We start from the raw sequence: 22,338 nt of genomic DNA on the forward strand, positions 1-22,338 counted from the left end.
CTTTCATTTAAAGGACAGAGTGACCCTCTGGTCCTACAAAATTTGGGCTGGCCAAAGGGACACAACAGGTTTATGGTCTTGGAGTAGACTGAGCTGGCCATGCCCTTGCACTGTGTCCCTGTGGAGATTAGGCATTTGGACACTTGGAGGTTACATTCCAACAGGCTGAGGGGTGGCTGTGCCTGTGGGGATAGGCGGCCAGGTAGCCTGAGTTCCAGGACACACCTGTGCACGGGGAAAAGGGTAGGACCAATATTAGTGAACTAGTTTCTGGACAATTCCTCAGAAGCCACCAGCCAACCGTTCTGGAAGCTAAGGCCTTAAGTGAGCACCTTTAACCCATCTGGTTCTGGGAGAGTGAAAATAAGGTCAAATCAGTAAGACTGGTCGAGCCCCCATTCTGCTTGGAAGGTAGTTCTCTTGTGTGCTTCCATAAAAAGTGGGTCACTTGTGCCCTGTCTTGCCAAGTTCCTCTGCTAAAGAGGGTTCTGTTTGTGTTTTCTGATGCAAGCAGCACAGTGTATTGTGACTACCTGCACGAACCCTCCAGCCCCTCACTTAATGACTGGGGCGGGGAGCCGTGGAGCCATGACTGCGGGAGTTGTGACAATATGCCATCCCACTGTGGTGGGTGGGGGCCACAGGCTCTGTGTCCTCTTGTCCTGACATGGAGGGGCCCATAGGAGAGGCCCATGGAGGCACAGGGTGGACAGATCATCACAATGTCAGCATGTCGCATGTTTTTAGGAGCTGTATCAGAGCGTATTGACAGAAATGGAAAACCAAAAGCAACTCTACCAGCCACTGACCTGTGAGAAGAGCAAGCCCGTCCCGCTGAAGTTGTTCACCCCCCGTCTGGTCAAAGTGTGGGTGTTGGCAGCATCTCCCTGGGAGGCCAGGCCTGGGTTCAGTGGGAGCTGGGGGGTGTCTGCCTGTTCCGCAGTTGAGTGAGGGGGCGGAGAGGGGAGAACACTTCTGGGCAGGGTCTCGCTGACTCCTGCCTCCTTACTTGGCTTTCTGGTTTTAGCCTCGAGTTTGGAAGGAAACAAGGCAGCAGCAAGGAGGAGCAAGAAAGGAAGAAGCTGATCCACAAACACAAGCGGGAATTTAAGGGCGCCGTCCGAGAAATCCGCAAGGACAATCAGTTCCTGGCTCGGATGCAGCTCTCAGAGATCATGGAGCGGTGAGTGGGGCACGTGTGTGGGCACAGCCGTGGTGGGACCGCAGCATTCGCACTGCGTGCACAGCTTGGGCAGTGGCTGAGTCTGAGGTGGGCAGACTTGTTTCCCTTCCTTTTCCTTCCATTTGTCCGGGATGTGGTAGCTGCAGGCTATTATGGTTCTTATGTGAAAAGGGGCAAGACACCCTCCAAAACCTAACCTAAAATGGCATTTGTTTTTGTTTCTTTTAGGGATGCGGAAAGAAAGCGAAAAGTAAGGCAGCTTTTTAACAGCCTGGCCACTCAGGAGGGTGAATGGAAGGCTCTGAAGAGGAAGAAGTTCAAAAAATGAAATTTTATAAATTAGGCAAGAAACTACTGTACATTAAAAGTAATATTAAAATATAAATAAATAGGCCAGGAGCCTGTGTCACTTTGGGAAGCTGAGTCAGGAGGATCACTTGAGGCCAGGAGTTTCAGACCAGCGTGGGCAACATAGCAAGACCCTATCTGTACAAAAAATAAAAACATTAAGTGGAGCGAGGTGGCACCTGTAGTCCCAGCTACTTGGGTGGCTGAGGCAAGAGGATTACTTGAGCCCATGGTTTGTAGCACCTTAGGCAGATTGGGTGTCCAAACTAAATATCATTGTGGTGATAGCCTGGGAGTTGGGGCCACTGGGTTGCCTGAGGGAGGGGTGAGCTGGCCCAGGTTCAAAATGGAGCAGGTCAGACTCCTTTGCTCCTTGGTTGTGGGGTCGCACTGTAGTGTGGACAGCCACTGTACTCCAGCCTGGACAATGTGGGGAGAGGGGAGACCTATCTTCAGAAAAAATGAGAATTTAAAAAAATTTTTAAATAAAAGCAATAAAGGATGCTGTGATGTCAGTGGGATTTCCTCCCCCACCCCCACCCCCCAGCGCCCATGCTTTAGTTCCTGTTAAAACGTCTCTTCCTGAAACAGGATGAATTCTGAGATGCGCTTTTGGAACTGGAAACAGCGCTGTGGTAATAAGTTACCAGTAACTGGCTTGTGTCCAGAGGAGCCTGTGGTCATCACCGCCAGGTTGGGGAGTAGGGGTTCTGGCTAATGAAATTTTTGGCCAAGCACAGACACTTGCTTTCATGTATAGGATTTAGTGTTATTTAATATTGTTACCCCAAAGATGGTGGTTCGTTCTGGCAAGTGACAAATGACTCTCCCTGAGAACACAAGTCTTGATCAGTAGGAGTTTCAATTTCAGCAAGTGAGGAGAGCACCAGGAATAGCTTCCAAAGCACCACCTCCCCAAGGATTTTACGGGGTAGGAGAGAAAAAGATGTGTCATCAGATGGAGGGGCATGGTGTCCTTTATATGTGCGTGATTGGGTTGCGTGCTGTGGTAATGAAGCTGCAGTTCCTCCTGGGCTGGAGACTTGGTCTGGGATGCGCAAAGTTCACCTGCAGGCTGCCAGGGGCTAGTTTGCACCAGCTGAGTAGCCACAGGCCTCTAAACAAAGGCTACAAACAGGCTGATTGCTCAAGTTGGTTCAATTTCTGTATTCTTTGGAGACACTCTTATGTACAGTATGTTGTGTAAATTATATTTTCAATTATAAATGAAACAAGATTGCAGATAATTTGGAAATCAAAAAAAGCCACAATCCTCCCCAACCTAATAGCCACACTTGGCCTTGTCCTAATGCAGTCTATTGATACTTCTGGGTGCTGGGGCCCCGATTCAGGCACAGCGTGGCAGGAGGTGGGATGAGATGAGATTGGGCCACGTCTGCACTGACCTGGCCTGCGGTCTGTAAGTTTGGGGTTAGAATAAGTTAGAAGTTGTGGAAGTTACCGATAAGGCTAGAAGTTGCATGTTAGGCAGCAGTGCTCTCACCCTGCACTAGCCAGGAGAGAGGGCAGCACCTGGTTTTGGGCTGTGAGCTGGCGGAAGTAAAGGCACCCCTTGAACTTCACAAACTAGCCACAGGGCCACACCTTGAATGTTGATGCCTCTCCTTCCTGCCGGGATGTGAACCCTGCAGGGACCTGCTGCCTCCTGAGGGAGGTTTTGAAGTGGGAGGTCACTCTGTACTTCCTGGGTGACAGTCCCTGCAGTGCTACATGCCAGGGCAAGTGCTGAGCCTGTCCTCAGAGCCAGCAGGGAAGGTGCCCAATGTCATCAAGTTCACACCACACGTGATCACGCTGTGACCAGTCCTGTTTGCATGAAGAGGCCCATCTCAGAGGTCACACATTCAGCCACAGCAGTGACCATGGATTAACCAGACTGGGCCTGGGGGAGGTGAGGAAGTGATAATGATCCAAGGGCCCACTTTTTGCCTCTCTAATGGGGTATAGGATCTTTCACCAAGGTTGAGGGGAGAATCGGAAGTTTGGGAGGTGAGAGGCAGGGTCAAGGCCACAGTTGGACCAGCAGGTCTGAATGAGTGGGTCTCCATTTGGAGAGTGAAAGTCGGATAGAGCACCCCTGGGACTGAAGCCCAGCCAGATACAGGCAACCCTTTTCTGTTTTTCAATAGATACTGGGTCTGGCTACATTTCCCAGGCTGACCTCAAACTCCTCCCTACCTCAGCCTCCCCAGTAGCTGGGACTATAGCTGTGCACTGCTTAGATACAGGTGTCTTATCCAGCCCCCCTCCCCCCCAGGGTGGTTCCAAGATGGTTGCCATTTTAATTGACCTAGCCCCTGCGGAGCTGGCCCAACTGTCCCAGGAAAGAGAGAACCAGACAGGAGGAAAGTGGGACCACGTCTGGTGCTGGGCTCAGCTGAGGCCTGGCCATTCAATCCAAGGATAGGATGGATAAGCCCCAGCTGTGGGCCAGGTGTCATTGAAGGGGAAGCATAATCTAACTAGAAAAGAATGAACACCATCCCAGCGTGGATAAAGGGACACGTCTTTGGGGAAAGAGCTAACACATACTGCCTTTTTGGCTATGGATGTAATAACCATCTGTTAGGCATAAGTATGACTTTACTATCACCTGTATTTGCAAGTTCTGTATATTTTAACAAGGGTAAGGGTGTATGAATGCCACGTTATTCCCTTCCCTGTGTGTTTTTGGTTAGGGTTGGCTACAACAGAGATTAGCACAAATTTTAGAAGGTGGGGAAGGGAAGAGGAAGGTGGCTGAAGCCAGGCGTTGGCGCACAGTTCTATGGGTCTGCTAGCCCACCCCGGCACGGGCAGCAGCCAGACCCTGAACTCCTCCAGCCCTGGGCATGGTGTAAGTGCGCCCCAGCTCCAGCCCTGGGTCTAGGTGGCCCCGGGGCAGCGAGGCTGGAGGCCGGGTCACCACAGGAGACTGGCAAGGTGCCAACTTCATCCTATGGCTTTCAGTGGTCTCTGCCCACCCAACTCTCGTTCCCTTTCCTCCTCAGCCATGCCTGAGAGCTGACGCAGAAAAGCAGTTGAACAGAGACCGTGCGGCCAACCCCGGGGCCCACGGGCTCCGCGCTGCCCGGCTGAATCTGTGCGTGTGGGAGGGAGGCGGGCGGGAGGCGCCCGCGGCAGGAGTGGGGCGAGGGGCAACCTGGGGCAGAGGCTGGGCGCGTGAGGCCGCGGCCTGTCGCTCACGCCAGGCTCCGAGCCCCAGGGCCGGGATCTGCGTGGGTCCCGGCTCCGGCCCGCAGCGTCAACCAATGTGCGGCGAGACTCGCGGCCGCCCAGCCAAGGCACAGGGCAGGGCGCAGCCTCCCACCAGCCGGCGCCGCCGGCCGGAAGAGGACGCGCTCCTAAAGTCACTTCCGAGGCGGGCGCACCCAGCCCCGCCCTGCAGCGCGCCCGGGTGCGCCCCGCGTGCGTGCGTCCGTCAGTCTGTCCATCGTGGTCCTGAGCGCGCAGCTGCGGCAGGTGCGGGCGGGCCAGTGGTCCTGACGGGGGCGCGGCGCGGGTGAGCGCTCCCGGTCCGGCGGCCCCGCGCCCCTGCCTAGGAGGCTGAGCCAGGGGTGGGGGCCGGCTCCCGTGGCGCAGGGTCGGCGCGCGCGCCCGCCCAGGTCCCGCCCCCTGCCTCAATTTCCCTGCCCAGCTGGTTACCAGGACGTGGGCCGCGATGCCCTCGCCACGCGGCCCCTGGTGGGCGGCCTCTGTAGCTGCGGCTTCTGTGCGCAACCCCGGAAGCCTGAGTGTCCTGCTGTCCGGGGCGGGGGAGACGGGCACCCTCCAGCAGGGCTGGACAGGCATCCCCTTAGGGGGCTCGCAGGCTGTTGGCGGGTCGGGGGCATGGCGGGGCTGGGTGCTGGAGTGTCCAGACGTGTGTCCTCACTGGACCTGCCACACCCCTGGCCAGACCAGGTCGGAGCAGCGCACCAACATGGGACGGGGAGGCGGTGGAAGCTGCACCCCGCGCCCACCCATCCGCCAGCAGCCAGCGCCAGAACGCCGCGTGGTCACCGTGGTCTTCCTGGGCCTCCTGCTAGACCTTCTAGCCTTCACTCTGCTGCTGCCCCTGCTGCCCGGGTTGTTGGAGAGCCACAGCCGTGCCCACGTGAGCTTCCCGCCCTTGGCTGAAGTGCCCCCCTCCCCAAGCCCGGCACCGACCTGCCCAGCCCCTGTTGCCTCCTTATCTCCCAGGACCCCCTCTATGGCTCGTGGCAGCGTGGGGTGGACTGGTTTGCCACAGCCATTGGAATGCCAGTGGAGAAGAGATACAACAGCGTCCTATTCGGAGGTATGGACCCTGACCCAAGCTGGGGGCTCTCTAGGGTCCTATGTTTGGTGGACGTTGTCCTTCCCTTTTCACTCCCTGGGCTTCCATCAATCTGGTAACCTTGCCCACACATTCTGGCTCTGGGGCATGATGTGCCACTTCCTTGTGTCCTTTCTTGTCTCTCCATTGGGTCCCCTGTGGCCCAAGGTCCGTGGCCTGTGAATGCAGGGCCCAGTGTGATCAGACCTTCAGGCACTGAGCTGGATGCTATCCCTGGGGGCCCTGGGGCCACAGCTTGTGGCCCAAGGCAGCCCCATGACAGTACCTCTGTCTCTCAGGTCTCATTGGCTCAGCCTTCTCCGCCCTGCAGTTCCTCTCGGCACCAATCACTGGGGCCATGTCCGACTGCCTGGGGAGGCGCCCGGTGATGCTGCTGTCCCTGGTACATCCCTGGAGCTGTGTGCCCAAAGGGTGGGAGCATGTAGCCTCCCCACACCCAGCATTCCTGTGGGGCTGGGCTGGGGAAAGGGGTGACTGTGGGCTGCTCATGGCCACTGGTTGGCCCTTGTCACTTCCCAGACGGGGTGCTTGAGCAAGTGGTGGCTCCCGTTGCTGTGCCAGGCTGTCTAGGAGCTGCTGCTCCTGGCCACCTAGGGGGACATCAGGAACACAAGTGGCCCTTGGATGCTTCAGAACAGGGCAAGGTTCAAGAAGGGTTGCCTGGGTTTGCCAAGCCCCACTCTGGGGCCCTCCTGGCCTCAAGTGACCTGTCCCTTGGCCCCTGTCCCTGGGCAGACAGGTCTGGCCGCCTCTTATGCCGTGTGGGCTGCCTCTCGGAGCTTCGCGGCCTTCCTGGCCTCTAGGGTGATCGGGGGCATCAGCAAGGGGAACGTGAGCCTCTCCACAGCCATCATCGCTGACCTGGGCTCCCCTCCAGCCCGCAGCCAAGGCATGGTGAGTACAGGCTGGGGGACGAGGGGTTTGGGTGGGGACTTCTGGGCCTGGTCTGCCTGCCCAACTCAGACAGCCTTCTCCCCAGGCGGTCATCGGGGTGGCCTTCTCACTGGGCTTCACACTGGGCCCCATGCTCGGTGCCTCCGTGTCCGTGGAGGCAGCACCCTGGTTCGCCCTGCTCTTTGCAGTCTCGGACCTGCTGTTCATCTTCTGCTTCCTGCCGGAGACGCTGCCACAAGAGAAGCGGGTAGGGCCGGGGCCTAGCCTAGAACTGACAGGCCCCGGGGGCGGGATTGGTCCATGGTCTGTAGAATGTCCCCACGTGCCAATCCCAGATGCCAGGGGAGGCTAGGCTGCCCTTTCCTGGGGCTACACTGTGTCTTGGGGGCCCTGCAGGGTGCAGAGGTCTTGCACCAGGCCAGAAGCCATCCCCGCCTCCTGGCAGGCCTCTCCAATTGGTCCCCGCAGGCACCCTCTGTCGCCCTGGGATTCCGAGATGCCACTGATCTGCTCAGCCCTGTGGCCCTACTGCGTTTCTCGGCTGTTGCCCGTGGCCAGGACCCACCCACTGGAGAAAGTAAGGAGCTGGGTGTGCAGGTTTCGCTCCCTTGGGCTGCCTGGGCCAGCCCTTCCCCGTGGCGGTCGCACTCAGAGCGCCCTCCCGCCTGCTCCCCAGGGCTCGGCAGCCTGCGCCACCTGGGCCTGGTTTATTTCCTCTACCTTTTCCTGTTCTCCGGCCTGGAGTACTCGCTGAGCTTCCTCGCACACCAGCGCTTCCAGTTCAGCAGGTGGGTCTCTGGGGATGCCCTGCTGTCTCCCTGTCTCTAACGCCCCACCCCAGGAAGCCTCTGGGCCACTCCTCTTGTCCTGGCTCTACCCCTGGGCTGCCCTACCCTGCTGTTGGGGCCCACAGCGCTGGGGCACTGACACCCCCCCCCCCCCCCCCCCGCTCCCAGCCTGCAGCAGGGGAAGATGTTTTTCTTCATCGGCCTCACCATGGCCACTATCCAGGGCATCTACACCCGGCGGATCAGCCCTGGCAGGGAAGTTGCAGCCGTGAAGCGGGTAGGGAAGCTCCCCCTGACGTGGGTGGCAGGTGGTACTCTGCGCTTGGGAAGCAGGGCTGGTCCTGAGGCCTGTGTGCCCTGCCCTGCAGGCCATCCTGCTGCTGGTGCCTGCCTTCCTCCTCATCGGCTGGGGACACACGCTACCCGTGCTGGGCCTGGGGCTGCTGCTGTACTCCTTCGGTGAGTGGGGGGGACCTGATTGGGGGGCTGGGTCACACTTCTTCTCTGGGCTGACTTGTGCCTCCCCAATGTCCCCCCCAGCCGCCTCTGTCGTGGTGCCCTGCCTGTCCTCTGTGGTCGCTGGCTATGGTGAGACCCCTTCCCTTGACCGGGGATGCCCATGGTGGGAGGGACAGGCAGGCACCTGACGGCCTCTCCCCACAGGCTCGCCAGGGCAGAAGGGCACAGTCATGGGCACGCTGCGGAGCCTGGGCGCTCTGGCCAGGGCTGTGGGGCCAGTGGTGGCAGCCTCAGGTGAGGGTGTGGGACAGCACTCAGGGGCATGCTCTATTCCCCAGGGACCCAGGTGCCCAGCTCCCCTCAAGCCCCCTCAGCTCCCCGTGCCTGCCCTCACCTCCCCAGTCCCAGCCCCACTAAGACCACTGCTCAGTCCTGCCATCTGGGGGCCGGACGGGCCGTGCATGAGCGCCCCTCGTCTCTCCACAGGGTACTGGCTGGCCGGGGCCCAGGTCTGCTTCTCAGTGTGCTCGGGGCTCTTCCTGCTCCCCTTCCTCCTCCTGTGGAAGCTGGGGTGCCCAGCGCAGACGCTCAAGGCCGAATAGCTGAGCTGCTGCGTGCGGGCTGTGGGGTGCAGGAAGAGAGAGCCTGGGCCAGGCCCCTGCCTGCCCTCACCCCGCAGCTCCCCAGGTGGCCTCTGCCTTGTCACTCCAAGCACTGACTCCAAGGCCTTCAAGGTTTCTGCCCGTTTTTTAATCAGCAGCACAGGCTGTCCAGGTTCCTGAATGACAAAATAAAGCAGCTATTTTATACCAAGTGCCTTTCTCCAGTGTAGGCTCTGCCTCGCCACCCACTCCCAGGAGAGGCAGCCACAGCTCCGGCCTCTATTGTTCCACTGGCCAGAAGAGTTTCCTCTCCGCACAGTGATGGGGGCCAGACGCAGGGCCCTACTAGGCTGGGGTCAGCCCTTGCAAGTGATGTTTGGGCATGTGTCCTGCACCTTGGCAGGCTGGGGGAAAGGACCCTTGGGCTGTCCCCAAAACAGACCCTGTCAGACGTGGATACCCTACTGTCTGCTGAGCCACAGTGAGGGTGAGATCTGGGGTCTGCTCAAATTGTGGGGAACAAGGAGTGTCAGCATAGCTTTCTGTGGCCTTCAAGCCCAGCCAGGCAGCTCTTGGACACCCTCGGGAGGACAACAGGAACACTGGGCTAGACCGTCCTCCCCACCCCTCATTAACAAACCACATTACATTAGATCCCTAAGCATTTTAGGGATCTCTTTTTGGAACATGAGACAAACTTCTAGAAATCCTATTAAAAGTGAGCAAAGAAGGCCTGGTGCGGTGGCTCACGCCTGTAATCCTAGCACTCTGTGAGGCTGAGGTGGGCAGATTGCTCAAGGTCGGGAGTTCAAAACCAGCCTGAGTAAGAGCAAGACCCCATCTCTACTATAAATAGAAAGAATTGGCCAACTTATATAGAAAAAATTAGCCGGGCATGGTGGTGCATGCCTGTAGTCCCAGCTACTTGGGAGGCTGAGGCTTGAGCCCAGGAATTTGAGGTTGCTGTGAGCTAGGCTGATGCCACGGCACTCACTCTCTAGCCTGTGCAACAAAGCGAGATTCAAAAAAAAAAAAAGTGAGCAAAGAAATTAAAACTGCTTCCCAGATTTAGACAAGGAAATTGTTTAAAGAATTTTATTTGTGAGTAAAACATGTTACAATGAAGAAAGGACATTTAGGACCTGCCCTCCCAAGTCTGTGTCCATATATGCAACTATATTTCATGTGGTAATACAAAGAATTAAACTACAAAAGTGAAAATTAAAAGTCATTGCATATGTGGGATAGAAGGAAGGGGTGAAAGGGGATGAAGGAAGAGCCCACGACTAAGCGAAGTATGTTAATACCCCCTTGGCAATGAACAGCACACAGAGGAAAGCAGCTCGCTTGCCAGTACAGGCCCTGCGGAGTCAGGAAACTCAAAGCAACAGTCAGTGCCACACAGCCAGCCCCAGGTCCTGCTTGGGGGCCAAGTCAGTCGGACCCAAAGTGGCTCAGCCCACCATGCCCAAGACCCAAGCCCATGTCTGGCACCAGCTCCACCAGGGACCCCTCGCTGGTAGGGGCCTGTCTGGGGTCCCAGCACACTTGCCCACACCCAGCTAGGCTGGCACCGGGCAGCTCCTAGAATGGGTCACCCTTGAGGACTCCATCTGGCCACCTGTCAGTTCTCACTAAGCTTCAAGCCCTTTTCCAGGGAGTTAAGGGAAAACTCAAAATGGTCTTGATCAAGGAGTGCAAGTTACAGGTGCCATACCTGATGCAAAGTGCTACGCAGGACCATCAAGCTCCTGCCTTGAGTCACTTTTTATCAAAACCAGGGTACCTTTCAGGCTAAGGTGAAAATAGATCCCCTGAAACTTCCCCCAAAATGTGACCAGTGTTCTGTTGCAGGCTCTAGGAAAAACAAAAACAAAAAGCGGCCTGTTCGTGTTCACAGTCAAAAATGTAGGCTGAATTGTAAGTCTGCTGAAAGAAAATTCTAGAAAGGACTCTTCCCCTTCCTGATATACCTTCCCACTAGGACAAGAATCCAGAGACCCAAGTGAATAGGAAACCATGAGCTCCTGAATCTGTTTTTGGTCAAGGGGTAATCAGACCATGCATAGCGTTGCGTTAAGTATACACAGGCCCGAGTGCCACTGGGGCTTCTGCCCAGCATCAGCCCAAACCCACCTCTTCAAGGCAGCCATGGTACCCTGGGCCAATGGCAGGCACACGAGTGTTTTCACGGGACCAAGGCTTTGTGTATAAGATTAAGGTGAGACCACTGAGCAGATGATGCCAGCAGGAAGTCATGAGTCTGATTCAGTCACCTGAGACACTGCGGGGTGGACAGGAAGCTGAGCAGAGACAGAATGTGCCGTTTCATGGCAAAAGGGGAGGAGAAGGTCAAGGATCAGGAGGGTGAAGCCCACAACTAGAGCTGGCAGAAGTCTCCACTGCCTTCCGGCCAGGACACGATTTAGTGCCCCCGTCCACAGGGAGAGCACGTCTCAGAGAAGCAGGCAGAGGCCAAGCCTCCCCCAGAACCTGAGGCCGAGGCCCACGGGTGGGCCGGGGGCTGCTGAGCACACAGTCGGCTAGCACCGGTCTGTACGGGACTGTCATACGTGAGAGGGGAGCTCTAGCTAGGCAGAGGGCTTGGCTTTTTGCATTCCATTACACAAGAGGACAGAGCACGAGACGCAATCAGGGACTCTGGCGGAGCCAGGGTCACTTCAGACACGACAGTGTTAGTGCAGGGCAGGCCTTCAGGAGTCACTCTTCTTCTTGCTCTTCTTCAGAAAGGAAGGGGTGCGGAACTTCTTCTTCTTTTTGGATGGGGACTTGCCTGGAGACCCATCACTGCCAGGGTCTACGGCAGCCCCCTCCTCTGCAGCTGGGGAGGCAGCCTCTTCAGCCGCTGGGGCTGGGGAGGCCACAGTGGGGGGCTTGGTGGGACTTGGGAGTCCACAGGCTTCCTCCTCCTCCTCCTCCTCTAATGTCGGGAAGCCAAGCACTTCTGAAGGCTCATCAGGGGACAGGTCAGGGAGAGTCGGCTTGAAGGTGGCAGCATCACTGTCGTCTCCAGAAGTCGGCTCCTGTGGAGGGTCTGGTGGGTGGGGTGGAGAGACAGGGTTAAGGGCTCCTGCCCAGATCGCAAGGGGCAGCGTGAGATACAAGTGCCCAGCACAGGGAACTGCCATTTTATCTTACATTATAGATTTTTACCATGACAAGAAACTAGACTAAGGCTGGATGGAGCTAATGTTACACAATGTAGGTACAGTCTCGGGGCGGTTTTTAGCTGCTTCTCATGGATAGCGTGCTGACAAAACCAGACTCAGTCACAGGGCCTTGTCCCCCAGCCATAAAGACAGATGGCATTGAAGCAAGCAGTGTTACGGAGTTCAGCATTCTGTACTGAACACTTGAAAAGGAGTATAAAAGTTTGCTCTATACCCCTAAGGGCATGTATTAGTAGTCCCGAAATTAAGCGTAAATTTGGGTCCACAATACCTGGTCTCCCTCAGAACAGCCAGTAGAAAACCATGAGTTTCCTCCAGACCCCATGTGTGACATCAACATCCAACAGAATAAAGCCATTTAGGCAGGGCAGTTAATTAAGAGAAAAGAGATGGACTCTAAGGCAAGGAGTAGGGCAAAAGAATCAAGCCATCTTACATCTGGAATAGCTAAGGGTGCAGAGAAAAATGTTATTATCTTTTAAAGAAACCACCTGGGGGCTGGTGCCACTGTGTGCTTTCTACACCAACCCAAGGGACACCAGTTTTGTGGAGTCTTTAATAGCCTACAAGGTTATAAGCGACTGGCATGTTAGGCAGCACCAAACCATTTAGTACTTAAACTTCCAACCGAACATCAGGACAGCAGGGAAGAGTCCAGCTAAGCTCCAGGTTAGCAGCGCAGGCGGCTCTGGGCCCCTGACACTTGGGAGGCTGGAAGCACCCCAGTCCCCACCCACCAGCTGCCTTCTGCTCCAGAATTCAAGGCCACACTTCACTGGGGCAGGAGACAGGCTGCAGCACACAGTGGTGGGCTTGCTCTGCCGAACGTGCTGTAGTTAATGCTCTAAGAAAGAGGCTTCCTGGGGGGTACTCAGGAGAACTTTCATCATTTGACCAAATGTCACATTTTTTAAAAAGTACTAAATACCACTTTTCTGTCCTAGCTTAAGCAGAGGTCCAACCAAACCCAACTCCATGCACCAAGTGGCAGAATCCCACCCTGTGTGAACCTACTCTGGATTTATGTCTGATCCAATGTAAAATCTTCCCACTAAGCAATCAAAAGAGATTCTCAAAGGCTGAACAGAAGACTCTCTGAGGCCCGGACTGCTCAGAGTGGCAAGGTGCAGAAGCTCCATAGGAGCCCTTCCTCATGCCCAGGCAGGCTGTCCAGCACAGTGCTCAGGTGACCGAGCCACTTCCAGGAAGGCCACTGAGGGACTAGATACAAAAAAGGGGGCCTCTGTTTTTATTTTGAATAAACAGAAAACAAAATTTAATAAACAACAAAGAAGCAAGAGAATGAGGCGAAGCACAGGGCATCCTGGCAGAAGAGCAGGGCCAGGCATGGGGTACTTACTACGGCAACAGGTACTCTTTAGCACATCCATCTCCTGTGTGTAAGGCAGCCACGAGAAGAGAAAAGCACAAGTAGAGAATCTCTGCATTCAGTCACAGCCATTGGGTTACACAAGAAGAAAGGCCGAGCCAGTCTTACAGAACACAGGACGGGGACGGGTGAGCCACAGGCTTCACGGGAGACACGGATGTACAAGACTGAGGGACAAACGTCTGGGATCACACCACAGACATGCGGGGATCTGAGAAGTGACTGGAGTAGAGCACTCTCAGTGGACTGACTGATACAGCAAAGTCCTGTAGCTCAAACACAACGTAAGGCATTTCCAGAAGTGTTATCTAAACACAATACAGTATGAGAAGTGTGCAAGCAATGGGCAAAATTGATATCAGAAATGACGGTGGCCCCAATCCCTGCAGTTTGCCTTCCTACCTGGTCATAACAGCTCATTAATGAATCTGTTCAGGCTACTCAGGACATAACCAACACAGGAGGATAAAAGGCCAGGGGACTTCAGAACCATGTCATGTACTGGTTTCAATGCAAATGCACACGTCTTCATTAGTGTGAGCAGAACTACTGCCACACTCAGTCACAGTGCACATGAGGCCATGCACCCTCCCGCAGCAGGGCAACCAGGCACCTGCCTCCACCCCAGGGCTCACCTTCTTCAAGCTTGATGGGAGTGCTGGGAGGGGTGTTGGGGGCGGCAGGCTGGTCTGGAGGACTCTTCTCTTTCTCTTCTCTAGTCTCGTCCACGTTCTCTGCAGATAGATGTGACACAAGAAGAACATGACACAGGACACCATAAGCCTTCTCCTCCTTGACAGCAGCCCGGTCAGCCCTCCCGCCAGCAGGCCCTGCTGCCTCAGAAAGGATGCTGGGGCTTCTCAGGACACTCTCCAAGAAAGCAGGAAGGGCTCATGGCCACATCTGTGTTCACCCTTGTCCACAATCCTCTATAAAAGAGGATGAAGGGAGGTGACTACGACCGGGGCGGAACACAGGCCCAAGGGTTAACATGTTTGAATTTCAGAATAATTTAACCAATTTTGGATGCAAAATTAATTTATATTCTTATTCCAAAGAGAATCTGCCAGAGCTGACCTTACAACAGACTGTGACTGGTGAGCCCTGGCCTGGCCTGTCCTCTTCGAGGGTGTAGTGCCTCCCTCACTGCCTGGGCTCTCTCTGCTGCGCAAGCAGCAGAGGGTCCTGAGACCCTCACCCTACTCACATTTCAGGGGACATGACCTTTCCGTTAACGTTGGTTTTAATATCTGAGGTAGGGAATTTTCTACTAATAATTTAAACTTAGCAACTCTAACATTTATTTTTATTTTCTAAAATGAAATATGCTGATAAGGACCAGAGGAAAAAATGCAGGAACTAGGACCTTGGATCCAGAAAATTCCAAACCTACTTCTCCCCCCACCAAGAGAATAAGCCTTTTGATTTTTATTACTTAAAAAAGCTTCATTTTCTTATTTAGCTTTCTAACTCTGTGCTTGTGCCTTCAACACCTTCATAATGATTTTCTGCTCCTTGATAAGGAAAGTACACTTGATCCTGTCACAAACACATTTAGCAGACATGGAACCACCACAGGCCCTGCTGACATGTTTCTTTGTTTTAGACAACCTCATAAGAACTTTAGGTCTCACAGCGCAAACCCCTCCAAGTGTGCCTGGGTACACGCCACATGCAGATTTTGGTGCTTTCCCAACCTTCTTGGTATAAAGGTAACCAATTCTATTACCAGTGGTTCGAGACAACCGAGTTTTGTTAGAGGTTGTATTGTAGGAAAGCCTAAGACGGTATGTTAAACACTGCCTGCAGACAGTGTCACCGGAAGAGGCCAAATCTGCTTCTCATTTAGGAAAAAATATGGATCAATATTATCCCAATTTCTTAAATCTCTTTCTTTCATTTAAAACTTTTATATTAATAGCTTAGGATCACTAGATCCCATATTTTGAACAACCAGCTATAATTAAACTCACCACAGCTTCTGATCTCCCAGAGATTTAATTCTAGTAGGTGACCTGCGTTCTGAACACTCCTGAGTTGGATGGTACCTACCTGAAGCCAAGTGTCTATAAAAAAAGGCTGTCACATCTACCTGGGTAAACAAATGGCCTCAACCAGGAAAAGGTGCTGACCTTGAACAGACAGCCTGAAATTTACCTGTGACATCCCCCTGCCCCAACATCAAGGGCCAGATCAGTGACAGGCAGGAGTCTGTGATCACAGAGCACAGTCAGAGCAGTCCCATCCATGCACATGCCATAACATCCCTGTTATGTAGGGAAAACACTATGTGATTTGTTTGACTTTTAAAAAATATCCTGGAAGAGTCCAAACACCAGACACCCGTCCGTGTACGTGTGCATGGGGACTGGGATTGGACAGTGATCAACAGCTCAGGCTGACACACTACCTCTAGTTCTCGCTCCAGGTAATTATGACAAAGTTTTCTGCAGATAAAGCTACCTATGCCATACAACCATAGACAACAGAATCAGAGCTCCAGCTGAGGTGAAAATTACAATAGCAAGTGACAGTGTAACACATACTGAAAAACAATTGAGCAACAGTTTTTTGCACAACTCAAATTTCAATAGTAGGTACATAATTCAGTAGTTTGGCCTAAGATGAGACTAAAAAAGAGTTGAATTGGGGTGAACTGGAGGTTGTCTTAGGAGCAGTGCATAATTCCCAGGATGACCCCTATGACCAGGAGGGTGACAACCAGTTCCCCACACTGAGACCACCCCAGCAAGGTGACCCCAGAGGACACACTGAGGAGCAAATGTAGATTCCAGTAAAAGGCCTGGGCGGAAGCGTAAGGCCCCAATGATGCTGGTGTGAAGGTCCTGGTCAGGGCCTCTGTGCCCCAGTCTTCCTGGTGCCAGTGCCCAGTGGACAAGAGGGCTGGCAGCAGGGAGGGGAGACAGCAGTTCCACCCTGTAAGAGCCTTCACAGCAGAGGAATTGGGAGGCCTGCTTCTCTTGTTGGTTCTCAAAATGTCTGGATTTACATCTCAGAATCTGAAGTTTGAAACCACCTGCTCCCTGAGGTTCTGACACATAGAGCTATTTATTTTCATTTATTGTAAAATTGTCTCATCACTTTTTGCAAAAGTATGACCACCTTTATCAGTAAGCCATCAAGAGAAATATACAGGCTGTGCCAATATTCGGCCATTCCCAACATGGTCTGGGAACATGCCAGAGTGGTCAACACGTTGACCCTAGAGCCTGTGATCACCGCTGCACGGGGGACCCTTGGGGCTTATGGAAAAAGTGAATTTCTATGCCAGGAACTCCTGCCATAAACACAATTGTGACAGGACATTCAAAGTAGCCCCCTGCTGACTGAGAAAGTGACACTCAGTGGGTAAGGTAGCACGCTCTCATCCAAGCTGGGGCTCTGCCACACACAATCTCATTCCTCAGGAGCCGCTTAGCATCTGAGCCCTGCTCCAACTAGTGGGTACAGGCTCGTCCCTCAGGGTTACTTTGAGAACTGGATTGATATGATGTGTGCACATACAGCCTGCACCATGCAACCTAACAGCTCAGCAATGATTAGTGAGCATTAATGAATTGCACAAATCAAAGGAGGCCTCTTCTCAGTAAAACTTTAACAGAGATACTGAATATGTAAGAGAGATAAATGCCTCTTTAAAATAATAGGGCCAGGTGTGGTGGTTCATGCCTGTAATCCCAACACTCTGGGAGGCTGAGGCAGGAGGATCATTTAAGGCCAGTAGTTTGAGACCAGCCTGAACAAGAGCCAGACACCCATCTATACAAAAAATAGAAAAAGTATCTGGACATTGGTGACATGTGCCTATAGTCCCGGCTACTCAAGAGGCTGAGGCAGGAAGATAGCTTGAGCCCAGGAGTTTGAGGTTGAAGCAAGCTGTGATGATACCACTGCACTCCAGCCCAGGCAACAGAGTGAGACTGTCTCAAAAACCAAATACACCCCCCCCCCAAACTCAGGCTAGGTTTCCCAGTAACTAATCCAAATTTGTGAATTCTGTGACTGTTCTGATCACTCCATGTAGACAGAAGGCCTGGAAGAAGGACCAGTGCCCTCACAGCCCAAGCCCTGTGGGCACCACCAAAGCCCCACATGTTACCTTCTCTCCTTTCACCCTCCTCTCCTGCATTGCAGCTGCTGGATGGAATCCCTGCAGAGCATCTTCAAGTTCAGCCTCAACTTGGCAGAGGGTTCCTGTCCCCTCCCAATCTTAATATAGTATACAGATGCCTAGGAGCCCTGATATCGTCTCTTACACCTGTGTCCCTCCTAACTGGGACCATTCACAAGTGTGTTTAACTTTTCAATTCTTTCAGCTTTTGTTTGCATGACTAGGTTGAAATTACATACTGAATAATGCTCTAGTTTGTCTCTGATGCATGCAACTATTCTCATCACCACCTACAGCCAGAACCTGGACCACAGAGAAGTTTCCAGACCATTTTCTCTCACCTTCTGGAGTTGCCCCATGCCCAGGACCCTGGAGCACTCACCTTCGGAGCCCTTCTGCTTCCGCTCCACCTCCCTGCGGTACTCCTCCAGCTCACGGTCTGTGAGCGTGTTGAAGGGGTTGGGGCCTGTGGTGCTCACAATGGCGTGGGGCTGGTACTCCTTCTCAATGATGGCCTTGGAGGCTGTCACCAACTCCCCCTGTGGACAAAAGGGATGCACAGTCCACAGGAGTCGCCCAGCAGGGACTCTCCCTCCTCCCAGGCAGGCTGTAGGAAGGGGGGCGAGAGGCTTTCCAGGAGCGCAGACACCGCTGAGACTGCACCACCATGGGCCAAGGCCTGGGCTGAGCAGCAGCCGTCAGAGGTAGATGTGGAAACATGGCTTGGTGCTACAAAGCAAATGTAACCAAAGGCCGCCTACAAAAATCCTTCAGGTTTCAGAAACAAAGGCCCCAAGTGCAGACTCAGAAGCACAGAGCACCTCAGGGGATTTCCCCTCCTCATTGCCAGACAGGGACAGAAGAGGCCATTAACATGAGTGCTGAAAAGTCACTTTCCTTCATGACATGAGTAAATGTCATAAGTCATAACATTCGGAGTAAAGCATGCTTGGAGATTTACTTATATTCTAAGGGCACAGGTAAGTTCTGTTCTTTTGATTATGCATTTAGTTTATAACCAGCTCCTGGAGTTTACACCAAAACATTCAGAAATGATAAAATGTCCCAAGACACCAGGATGTGTCTGAAGAATTTGGAAAACAGTGAGAATTTATATCAAAGAAAAAAGAGGAAGGAAACAAAGCAAAGCAAAAGCACACAGGTTGGCTCCCAGTCCACATCCAATCTTACACAAGGAGGCAGAGCTGCGGGTACTGGTGGCTGCCACAGTGGCTGGGCTGGCCTGAGAGAGAAGGAGCTGGGCAGGCAGACCTGGGGTGCGGGTCACGCACACTCACCTATCCCAGCATAGCTCTATGCCCCATAGCTTGGCCAGGTTGGGCCTGGGGGCAAGAAAAGTCCCCCAAATGTTCCGGGGTCCACTTCTGAGGAAGTTAAACAGAACTCACGCACATACACATTACTTAATTACAGCTTCCAAAAACAAATGAAAACAGGAGAATCCAAAATCACTGATGCTGGCCGGGTGCGGTGGCTCACACCTGTAATCCTAGCACTCTGGGAGGCTGAGGTAGGCGGGACTGCTCACTGAGAGGTCACTACCCAGCACACTGGATACAGGGTGTCTGGTGCACTCCATGACTGACCAGTGACATAGAACCCCAGACAGGAAGCAAGTCATTGGGAAGAGGAATTGTCAGGACACAGACCTTTTTACTTGGTTAAGGAGAAATTCAATTGCCAACAAGGAGCACCATGTTTCAAAAGGAGCACCACTATCTGCATTCTGAGGTCCACATAAAAGGAAGTAGAGGCCAGGTGTGGTAGCTCATGCCTGTAATCCTAGCACTCTGGGAGGCCGAGGCAGGAGGATCGCTCAAGGTCAGGAGTTCGAGACCAGCCTGAGCAAGAGACAGACCTCGTTTCTACTTAAAAAAAAAAAAAAAAAAACAGAAAGAAATTAGCTAGACAACTAAAAATATATAGAGACAAAATTAGCCGGGCATGGTGGCACATGCCTGTAGTCCCAGCTACTAGGGAGACTGAGGCAGAAGGATTGCTTGAGCCCAGGAGTTTGAGGTTAGCTAGGCTAACGCCACGGCAGTCTAGCCCGGGCAACAGAGTGAGACTCTGTCTCAAAAAAAAGAAAAAGAAGTAGAATAACAGCCCCAGTAAAGGACATCCCTAAAGTCAAAGCACATTCTCACCATGAAAATGAAATATGCATAGTCAGGGTGGGATAATGATGAAGAGTGCAAATATGAACTTCAAAAATAGAAAGGCAGAAAAAAACAAAAGGCTGGAACATGAATTTATGTACCCTGGGGAAGGGGGCCAACGTCTCTTCATCTGGGGTCAAAGTATAATGGTTACTCAGCTAACTATACCTGCATATGTCACTCACAGAGAACAAAGTGTTGAACATTGGGGCCTACATCTGTCCCTCATGAAGCACCCCAGGTGACTGTGACATACATCTGTGTCTGAACACTGCTGAGACAAAGCAGACAAAGGTGTATCTGGATGATTTAACACAGCTAACCAGGCTGCTTTCTGGATAGCCCTTTAAAAAATACAAATAAAATCCATTAAATGTACTACAACCCCAGAGACACAGCACAGCAGGGACTCTGTCTGTGACTCTGCTCTAGCCCCATAAAGCTAGAGGGCTGCACCCACGATGGCTCGCATGACCAGCCAGCAGCGGGTCACGGACTGCACATGGCTTCACACACCTGAGATAGTGAGTGATTAACTAACATGGCACAATGGCTTATGGCCCAAAGCACCAAAAGATGAAAAACAAGCTGACAGGGAAAGGAGTACACCTTTCTCCTTTGCTCTGAGAAGTTCCTCCAAGAACTTCAGCTAAAAAGGGACCTGTGGAATTAATATATAAATATGTAAAACAATGTTACTAGTAGAGATTCCAGACAAGAATATAGAATTTTTGGTAGAAATCTGCTTCTGTCAATTGTAACAACGCTTTAGTGATACTTGTATCCCACTGAAGATGCATTAAATGAAAGAGCCAACCACTAGAATTTTCCTTTGAACAGAGGCCAAACATCCAGCTAAGACTCTAAATGCAGTCTGCCACTTTCTGCCCTGGGCACCAAGTTCTGCACACTAGCAGCCTAAATGCTCATGGAAGGTTTCCTTCTAGTTGGGCGAGTTAGACCAGACAGATCATCCACCTACTATGCATGATAGGTATGAATGCCCAAAAAGAAAGCCTTTCTCTTCTGCAACATTAAAAAAAATTATCTAGGGCCTTTTTTTAAGGTAAAAATAAGTACATTTTATGAACAAGGGCTGACAAAGAACTTCCCATTCCTTTGAAATGACATTTTTAAATGACATGACCTCTGATGGCTACATTCATTACATTTCGGTCAAAGCTGCACAAGCAGGGGTAGCAGGGCACACTGGGGAGGGCCGCTGCCTGCAGCCTGCATTGCATAAAAGGCAAATGCCAAAACTCAAAACATGCACCAATCAGAGCCACATGCAGAACTGCAGAAATGCACCACATCCGTCAGAATGGCCATTTCTCAGCAACTAAGGATGCTGAAAATTATTAAAATATCTCACACCAAATTTTTAATTAAAGAATAGAGTAGGCAGAACAGAACCTTCTGTACAATCTTACAAACAATTTAAAAATCCATTTCAAGCTACTTCAGTAAGTAAGACAATGCCTGAAAAGAGGAGACGGGGAGGGGCAGGGAGGGAGGAGAGCGACGCGGACCGACAGGGAGTCAAGGACAAGGCAGTGAGTACCTTTCTAAAAGAGAGAGATCTAGCGGGACTAAAGGTCTGCTCTGTAAGCTCGAGCCCTTCGATAGTTTCCGTACAGTCAGAGAGGGGTGCGTCCTGCAACAGTAAACTGAGTCATCAGAGCAACCAGGCCCAGCCTTCAAAATGTCCACCTAGAGCACAGAATGGAGCCGGCTAAGAGCATGCAGCAGGGACAGTGGTGAATGCGACAGTGATGACAGTGGTACATGCAGACACTGAACGCAAAACCAGGACCACAGCTGACCAAATTCATCTACCTTGCAGTCAGGTTGTGAAGCATTAGGTGGCATATTAACCTTTGGAGATAACTACTTACACAATTATCCTCAATGTGCCACGAGGTACAGTATTTTATAGAAATGCATGTAAATGTGTACCACATTTACAGCATCTACCCCTCTGCAACCCAAGCGGCACCAAATTTGATGCAGACAGCAATATATACCAGAACAAAAGTCCCTCAAGCCCACCCTCTTCCAGTACCTCACACAGTACACTACCAAACCCAGGCGAATCCAGGTCCCCAAGGTGGCGGCGTGTGTGCCACCTTCACATATGCATGCACTACAGGGAGCAGGGACTAGAGGGATGGACACGACTCTCAGCATGCTTATGTTTGGTCTAGAACTCAAGGAAAAATGCCTGGGTTGTTTCTCATCATGAAGACTTTAACAAAGATAACTAGGTACCTAGAATACTTACCTCATAAAGTCATTCTCTCTCTATTTAACAATAACTTGGGAGCAGACAGCCATACAGCCATCACCCACTCATGTCAGAGACACTCTGAGCTCTCACCTGGACGAGGCTCCTGTCCATCACTACACCACACAGAACCTGGGACTGAGGGCCAGCCGTCTTAATGTCCTGTAAGTTCTGCTCTCGGATCTGAGGACGGGAAGGAGAAACACACATCAACATCCTGAGAAGACACACTGTGTCTGGGAGCCGTGCCATCTGTGCACCTGGCCCACCACACAGAAGCCACATTGCTGCTCTGCCCCACCCCGTGTAGGCAGGACAGCGCAGCAACACCCTGAGCGACCATGCCTATTTGATAGCACTCTCCAATCTCAGGAGGGCATAGGTCTGAGGGACAGAAGGGACTATTCCCGACTTCCCACACCTTCCATACGGCTTTGGCAGGGCACAGATCTCTCACTGCACTCATTAACATGGGGGGTTCCCTATGTGCCTATCTTCTAGTGACAATGTGAATGCTGACAGATCTCATGTTCTGATATACCAAA

General features: G+C 52.6%; 3 protein-coding genes and 1 pseudogene across 10 annotated transcripts in view; 2 read left to right on the forward strand and 2 right to left on the reverse strand.

Annotated features, from left to right (window-relative positions):
- Positions 1-2,034, forward strand: part of NOP14 (NOP14 nucleolar protein) — a 30,056-nt gene extending 28,022 nt beyond the window's left edge. Inside the window, exons 16-18 of the mRNA XM_012737359.3 lie at positions 748-866; positions 1,028-1,183; positions 1,412-2,034. Of these exons, the coding sequence (XP_012592813.1) occupies positions 748-866; positions 1,028-1,183; positions 1,412-1,511 (375 nt within the window). The 3' untranslated portion in view covers positions 1,512-2,034. The remainder of the gene's footprint in view (positions 1-747; positions 867-1,027; positions 1,184-1,411) is intronic.
- Positions 2,035-4,921: 2,887 nt separating this feature from the next.
- SLC75A1 (solute carrier family 75 member 1) lies at positions 4,922-8,825 on the forward strand. Of its 4 annotated transcripts, none has more exons than XM_012737361.3 (13): positions 4,922-5,054; positions 5,451-5,648; positions 5,735-5,831; positions 6,149-6,252; positions 6,606-6,764; positions 6,850-7,011; positions 7,233-7,341; positions 7,441-7,552; positions 7,721-7,829; positions 7,921-8,011; positions 8,093-8,140; positions 8,216-8,305; positions 8,498-8,825. In XM_012737361.3, exons 2-13 carry the CDS (start codon positions 5,475-5,477, stop codon positions 8,611-8,613), a joined length of 1,371 nt encoding a protein of 456 aa, XP_012592815.1. In that variant the 5' UTR covers positions 4,922-5,054; positions 5,451-5,474; the 3' UTR covers positions 8,614-8,825. The 4 variants fall into 4 exon arrangements, with proteins under 4 accessions (XP_012592815.1, XP_012592816.1, XP_012592814.1 ...); XM_012737362.3 differs by having other exon boundaries at positions 5,456-5,648; XM_012737360.2 differs by having other exon boundaries at positions 4,922-5,014.
- An 869-nt stretch (positions 8,826-9,694) lies between these two features.
- ADD1 (adducin 1) overlaps positions 9,695-22,338 on the reverse strand; it is a 109,615-nt gene continuing 96,971 nt past the window's right edge. For 3 of the 5 annotated variants that reach the window (XM_075992884.1, XM_075992883.1, XM_075992885.1), the window contains exons 12-15: positions 21,887-21,976; positions 17,709-17,865; positions 13,830-13,928; positions 9,695-11,668 (exon numbers count right to left, since the gene is read on the reverse strand). In XM_075992884.1, coding sequence (XP_075848999.1) covers positions 11,328-11,668; positions 13,830-13,928; positions 17,709-17,865; positions 21,887-21,976 — 687 coding nt within the window. In that variant the 3' untranslated portion in view covers positions 9,695-11,327. Of the gene's footprint in view, positions 11,669-13,164; positions 13,199-13,829; positions 13,929-17,708; positions 17,866-21,886; positions 21,977-22,338 lie in introns of all 5 variants that reach the window. The other 2 variants (XM_075992887.1, XM_075992886.1) reach the window with 1 other exon arrangement.
- Positions 14,649-15,376, reverse strand: LOC105856034 (large ribosomal subunit protein eL34-like; annotated as a pseudogene).

The sequence above is a fragment of the Microcebus murinus genome, chromosome 16, assembly GCF_040939455.1.
Source record: "Microcebus murinus isolate Inina chromosome 16, M.murinus_Inina_mat1.0, whole genome shotgun sequence".
In the NCBI taxonomy this organism is placed as follows: Eukaryota; Metazoa; Chordata; class Mammalia; order Primates; family Cheirogaleidae; genus Microcebus; species Microcebus murinus.